This window comes from Solanum tuberosum, unplaced genomic scaffold (assembly GCF_000226075.1).
Source record: "Solanum tuberosum cultivar DM 1-3 516 R44 unplaced genomic scaffold, SolTub_3.0 scf00741, whole genome shotgun sequence".
NCBI lineage: Eukaryota > Viridiplantae > Streptophyta > Magnoliopsida > Solanales > Solanaceae > Solanum > Solanum tuberosum.
In genome coordinates this window covers 51,485-58,538 of record NW_006239658.1, presented here as the reverse complement: position 1 = coordinate 58,538, position 7,054 = coordinate 51,485, and the positions used below count along the sequence as shown (strand labels likewise).

Here is a 7,054-nt window from a genome sequence, read left to right as displayed (position 1 = left end):
AACCCTCATCATCAAACTCACCCGCCGGAAGAAACCTCAGCATCCTTGCCATCCGCCGAAAAAGACCTCGGCATAATCACAATAGACCTCATCATAATATTTAAGAAACAATCCAAATAGACATGTTCACACCATGATGAGGAGATGACAATTCTATAGAAATCACAATCACAACAACGCAATCATAGTGTTTCACTGATAACGAACCAATATTACCACTTAAATCATTCATCATATACCACACAACAATTACCAACACATTACCTCTTCATTATTCCCCTTTTTCATCATTAAGATTAAACAATATGAACAATTCAGTCCATCAGCGATTCTCAATACTCCCAACACATACAACAAGGAAAATACAAGATTCTATAAATTTTATCAAGGTCTAGAAGTTCACTTGCCTCAATTTAGTTAATCAATTACTCCAAAATATGAGTCTTTCCTCTTCTTCAGGTCTCTGAATCAACACAAGCTATTCAAATTCACAAAAAGAATTCAGAACTATCAACACCCATATCAATATTTTGGAAAACGGGGTCTAAATGACCCAAAAACCCAATTCCAGAAATAAGGGGGTAAATCTAGTATTTAACATAAAATTGTGTTACCCAACATATTTGTAAGTCAACAAAGAAACCCATTTCAAAAATGGAGTTGAATTCATTCTTAAACCACCATTTTGTTTTTGGGAAAAGGGTTCAAAACACACCCAAACTATGGGCAAAATTATTGTTACACGTATGAACTTTGCGGGAATCCTATGACCCCCCTGACTTATTTTTAGTATATTTTTATGGGTATTATTTGCTTAGTCAATCCAGCAAGTCACTCAAACGTACAAGAGGCGCGTGAGGATGGTCTTAAAATTACTATAACCTATATTTATTCGCCACGTAGCAATTAACTTATGACTTTTTTTTTCATTAAATATTACAATGTAGTTGTTGTTCTTCGTCAAAAACCTCCATTAAAGACACATTTCCCACTTTGAAAGCTCATCTTTGAAGAGGTAAGCTTTGATTTTATTAAATATTGTTTATATTTGTGTTTAGGGCTTCTAATTTGTTGTCCAATTTTTCTGTATAAAAATTAGGGTTAGCTATGGAAGAGGTAAAAATGGATTTGAACAAGATTTGTACAGACAATGAAGATCCGATGTTGATTTCGGAGGTGCGATGCAGTCATGGTCTGTTGCTCCCTTTGAAGACTTCTTGGTCCGACAACAACCCCGGAAGAAGATTTTGGTCTTGCCCATATTATGGTGCAAGAAAGTGTAATTTCTTTCGATGGAGGGATGGTTTGATTGATGAAAGATCTAAGTTCATTATTCCAAAATTGGTGAAGAAAATTAAGGAAATGGACAAACAATTAATGTCAAAGGTAAAAACAGTGAAGAAGAAGAAAGAAATGGCTCATTGCAATGATAGTGAAATTGTCGAGATGATGGAAAATTCAATTGTGATGGACCTTGAAGGAGAATATGCCCTAAGCATGAAGAAAAAGAAGGACAATCCTTGAAGGCGAATCTGCCCTAAGTGTGAAGAAAAAGAAGGACAAGGAAGAAGATTTTGATTTCCATGATTGTGAAGAGTTGATAAAAAATGCAGCAGAGAAGTCGATGGAAGTGAAGAAGAAAGGGACCAACTACTCTAACTTCATTAGGAATTTCATAATGTTTCTGTTAATGTGTTTTGCTATATGGATCAATTGGTTAATGCAAGTTGAAGACTTAAAGACTTGTCATGATCAATTGCCATAGTAGTTGTTGTATTTTTCTAGTTGAAGTCTTTTGTGATGAAAAATTTGATTTTCTTGAATGATATTTGGTATGTTTATGGTTAAGTTGTTTCAGTTATTGAATTGGTAAACATGTTATTGAAATCAATCAGAAATTGATAAAATGAAACATTTCTTCATATAAAACAAATGCATCATAAGTTCATGTACCAAAAGACTTACATCAACATAAGTTCATAACTTCACAAAAACAACCATCTTAAACTTCTTAAGTTTGTTTGCCAACCCAACTATTAACATCTTATCAATACCAAAAAAATAACCACCTTCACATATTGTCAAAAAATACCAACGTGTTAGCACTATTTCCATGCTTTCTTAGGTTGGGAAGAAGATAAGTTTTTCCTTTTGTTCACCCTCATCTCTTCAAGCTGTGACTGCTGTTTTACCCTTCCACCTTACTCTAATCCTTGGTTTGTAACCAAGGTCTCCAGTAACATCAGCTGACTTTATAGGCTTTTTTGAACCAGTGTGTATTATCCTACTACTTGTCAAGCCATGCTATACACAAAGAAAGATAGTTAGTAAACTACATTTAGAACATAAAACTTTACCATATTTTTTCAACACTTACATTATATGCAGTAAACCCATCTTCAGCAACAAACACACCCATCCCAACTGTCTTAGGCCTTTTAGCAGGTGGTTCAACTGGTGCATCATATGAAGTTGGTGCATTGGAGTTTCTTGCACTAGATTGAGAAGCAACATATGGAGTAGGTGCAACAGGTAATTGATAACTAGTTGGATTTTCAAACCACTCAGCAAATGAAGTCCTTCTCGGCATAGGGATTGTCATACCATTAAGAGGTGTCTTTCTTGGCCTTCATCTGCCTCTTCCAGGTTCTTGATCAACTTCATAAGTAGATGCTGTCTTTTTTCCCCTTCCAGTGGCTTTATGAGGTGCTTCAATAGTAGGTGTTGCATTTTTCCCCTTCCCATGCCTCTTGGAGGTGCTTGAACAACTTCATAAGTAGATGCTGCCTTTTTTTCCCTTTCAGTGGCTCTTGGAGGTGCTTCAGTAGTAGTTGTTTCTTTTATTGGCCTTCCCCTGCCTCTTAGAGGTGCTTCAGTAGTGGTTGTTTCTTTTCTTGGTCTTCCCCTACCTCTTGGATGTGCTTCAGTAGTAGTTGTTTGCTTTCTTGGCCTTCCCCTACATCTTCGAGGTGCTTCAGTAGTAGTTGTTTGCTTTCTTGGCCTTCCCCTACCTCTTGGAGGTGTTTCACTAACAACAGTTGTCTTGGCCTTCCTTTGGCCTTGCTTGGGCCAGCATGATCCTACAAAATTTTAAAACAATCACATTATGGTCAAGCAGTCACAAATTTAAAACAAAAAATCACAAAATTATATAAATACAACCTTTAAAGGACAACCTCTCTTGTTATGATTTTTACCATGACAAATGCTACAAGTCATGTAAACTCCCTTTCTTGACAACTTGCCACATGTTTTTGTTTCCCCTGCCTCTCTTCTCCTGACTTTTCCTGGTCTGCCTGGCATTGACTTAAAAACTGGTGGTTGAACATGAGGGTTTGTGGACTCAAGCCACATTTTCATATTGGTGACTGGTTGGAGGAAATGACAATAAGTTCTCAGATAAGTCTCCTTACTGTAGCAGTTATCAACAAAGTCAATTGGTTCTTACTTCTTATAATATATGGCAGCTATGGCATGTGGGCAAGGTATTCCCTTGAGTATCCAGGCCCTACAAGTGCAAGTTTTACTTCTAATATCAACAGTATGTTGATATGGTCCATCATTAATTTCAAATCCTTTCTCTCCATTGAACTCAATATTACATCTCATTGACTTTTCTATATTTTTCTCCAGTACCCTCAATGCCATTGGAGATATATTGGTTAACCATGTATTTGGAAATTGACTGAATTGACCTATTCTAGTCATTACCTTCACTCTTATCTCTTCAAGCATGGTGATGATGGTTTTATGCCTTGGTCCTAAGATCGAAGCATTAAAACTCTAAGACATATTATTGTCTATACTATCACACTTGATATCTGTTCTAAAGTACATTTTACACCAAGTTTGCACCTTGTAATAGAGTAAATCTTCAACCATCTTTTTGGTGCCTAACAACTCCAGCAGTGCCAGATTTGCCTTCATCTCTCTTTCAAATGTGCTTTTTACACATTTCCAGAACTGATTTCTTCTTTGAAGACCTCTCCAATTTTTTGCCCAATTAGCAAGGATGTGTCTTGCACACATCTTGTGCTCCACCTCTGGTAAAAGATCCTTCAATGCTGAGTCAAGACCCTGAAAATGACAAGTCACAGTGGTATATAATATTGAATACAAAAAAACTAGATGAAGAAAAGTAAAGTAAATGATCTTACATTTTGCATGTCTGATATAATTGTGTAATCTTTCCCATCACCCAATTCCAAATCATGTATCAACAGTTTTAAAACCATGTCCAGGTGTTCTTATTCTCATACCTTTTGCATGTCTGATATAATTGTGTAATCTTTCCCATCACCCAATTCCAAATCATGTATCAACAGTTTTAAAACCATGTCCAGGTGTTCTTATTCTCATACCTTTTGCATGTCTGATATAATTGTGTAATCTTTCCCATCACCCAATTCCAAATCATGTATCAACAGTTTTAAAACCATGTCCAGGTGTTCTTATTCTCATACCTTTTGCATGTCTGATATAATTGTGTAATCTTTCCCATCACCCAATTCCAAATCATGTATCAACAGTTTTAAAACCATGTCCAGGTGTTCTTATTCTCATACCTTTTGCATGTCTGATATAATTGTGTAATCTTTCCCATCACCCAATTCCAAATCATGTATCAACAGTTTTAAAACCATGTCCAGGTGTTCTTATTCTCATACCTTTTGCATGTCTGATATAATTGTGTAATCTTTCCCATCACCCAATTCCAAATCATGTATCAACAGTTTTAAAACCATGTCCAGGTGTTCTTATTCTCATACTCTACTACACCCCCAAGCAATAGGTAACATCTGATTATTGCCATCTTTAGCCACATCACACAACAGTTGTCCTTTAGTTACTCCCTTCAAAAAGCAACCATCTAAGACAATACATTTTCTACAGCCACCTAAAAAGGATTTCTTTAAAGCATCAAAACAAATATAAAAACTCTGAAATACCATCCTACCACTCCCTTCAAAATCATCAACCTTCACAACACAAGTACTCACAGGATTGGTCCTCAACATCTCATCAATCAAGTATTCTTCCAAACTCTAACACATGATCACCCATAATGCATTTAAGTATTTTTCCCTCTAGCTCTCCTAGCAATGGTTTTTCCAACACGAATTTTCAACTCTTTCCTAATCAACTCCTGAAATTTGAAGATCCTAATATTTGGTTGTTCAACAATTCTATACCAGTAATGTTTAGCCAAGAACCTAGCATTGCACATGTAATTTCTAGTGGTCTTGACACATTTGTGTTTAGGAATGTAGGTTTTAATTATAAAATTATTGCTTGACTTGTCAAGACTTGCATACAACATCCAGGGACAACCTTCTCTACACCTAACACTAACCTTTTTGGGCTCATTGATATACTTTTCCAACTGAACACCCTTTTGAAGAGAATATTTGGTAACAGCCTCTCTAAACTCTTTTACATCCTCAAAAACCATCCCCAGCTGCCATACCACTTTTTCAGCAGACTTATCAAAAATCACCCTTCTACTTGAACTTCTTGATCCTATCTCATCATTTGTATCTGTCTCAACACTAAATGCATCAAAACTACAATATACAGGCTCATCACCAACAACTTTACCTTTCAAGCTTTTATCAACAACATCAGTTTCATCAAATCCCAAATCAGGACCAGCTTCACCAACATGAATTTCTTCAAGAGTCATTTGGTATTCTTTCTTTTCTTTTCCTTCTCTGGTATGTCCTTCTTTCATCCCTCAAGTTTATGCACTTTTCATGGACATCACTATCATATTTAGCTTCACCTTCATTGAAAAGATCTTCATAGTCTGATTCGAAAATGTTTTCTGTTGAATATTCAGACTCCAATTAGCCAAAAGTTTCAGTATTTATTGGTTGTGAAGCTGGTTGAGAAGATGAAGTAGTTTCAGTGGTTGGTGGTTCAGTAAATGCAGTTGGTTCAATTGTTGGTTTGGTAAAATGAACACCATCACCCCCTTCTTCAACACCTATATCCCCTTCTTCAACACCCCTTTTTGTTTTTTTATTAAAAGTACCCAAAGATTCCTCATTGGGACCAGTTTATTCCAATAAAGCAATGAGACCATCCATTTGATCAACCATGTGACAAACATAAACTTCAATAGTATCTCCATATTGAAAAACTTGACAAAGTTCAAAAATGTCCCTGTCACTTTGGATATCTACAAGACAATTACTATTAGGTGGCCTAATATAAAATGTGCAGCTTGTAGTGTACCCTAGTTCTTTTATGTAGCCTATTAGTTCAAAATAGGACATTCGATCCATATCAACATCCAAATATTCAGTAATTTTACCTCCTACATACACTGGTTTACGATTACTAACATCCAGAACCCCACCATGATACCATCTTAATGTTACCTCTACAAACCCACTCATCCCTGAAATTATACAATAATAACAGTAATAAATAAATAGAAATATAATGAAAATTTGATAAGTGAGTATACGCAACCATACATGGTAGAAAATTAAATATTTTGGGGGAAAAGGAACTACAAGACAGTCACCTACGAATAAACCCTAGTAGCGACAAAATTATCCATCAAAATTCAACTACGAATAAACCCTAGTAACGAGAAATCATAGCATTTCATATAATGTAATCTAACTAATTTTTCCTTAAAGATAATTGACAAACAACAAGATTTACCTGGTAATTTTAGGAAACCTAGCAATCTAGGTTGTAGTGAAATCGTCAATTGATCAAAAGGTTGAATCTGAAAATCTAAAGTACACACCCACCAAGATGCAAGCAACAACTTTGAATCAGTTGATTCAAAGTGAAAATTTTGTGTGATTTGTGAGAAAGAAAAGATGAAAAGTCGCTGAGTTTTCCCCCCTTTTCTAAATTCGCTAAGTGTGATTGAGATATTTGTGAACGCGCGGGTAGGTAAGCGCTTACGTTTGAGTGACTTGTTGGAATGACTAAGCAAATAATACCTATAAAAATATACTAAAAATAAGTCTAGGGGTCATAGGACCCTTGCAAACTTTATGTGTAACAACAATTTTGCCCATAGTTTGGGTGT

At 35.7% G+C, this 7,054-nt stretch overlaps 1 protein-coding gene across 1 annotated transcript; it reads right to left on the bottom strand.

Moving 5' to 3' along the window:
• Positions 1–2,169: 2,169 nt before the first annotated feature.
• LOC102589879 (uncharacterized) lies at positions 2,170–2,699 on the bottom strand. The gene is made up of 2 exons (XM_006367155.2): positions 2,378–2,699; positions 2,170–2,304 (listed from the first exon to the last, which is right to left on the bottom strand). Exons 1-2 carry the CDS (start codon positions 2,600–2,602, stop codon positions 2,170–2,172), a joined length of 360 nt encoding a protein of 119 aa, XP_006367217.1. The 5' UTR covers positions 2,603–2,699.
• Between the last annotated feature and the right edge of the window lie 4,355 nt (positions 2,700–7,054).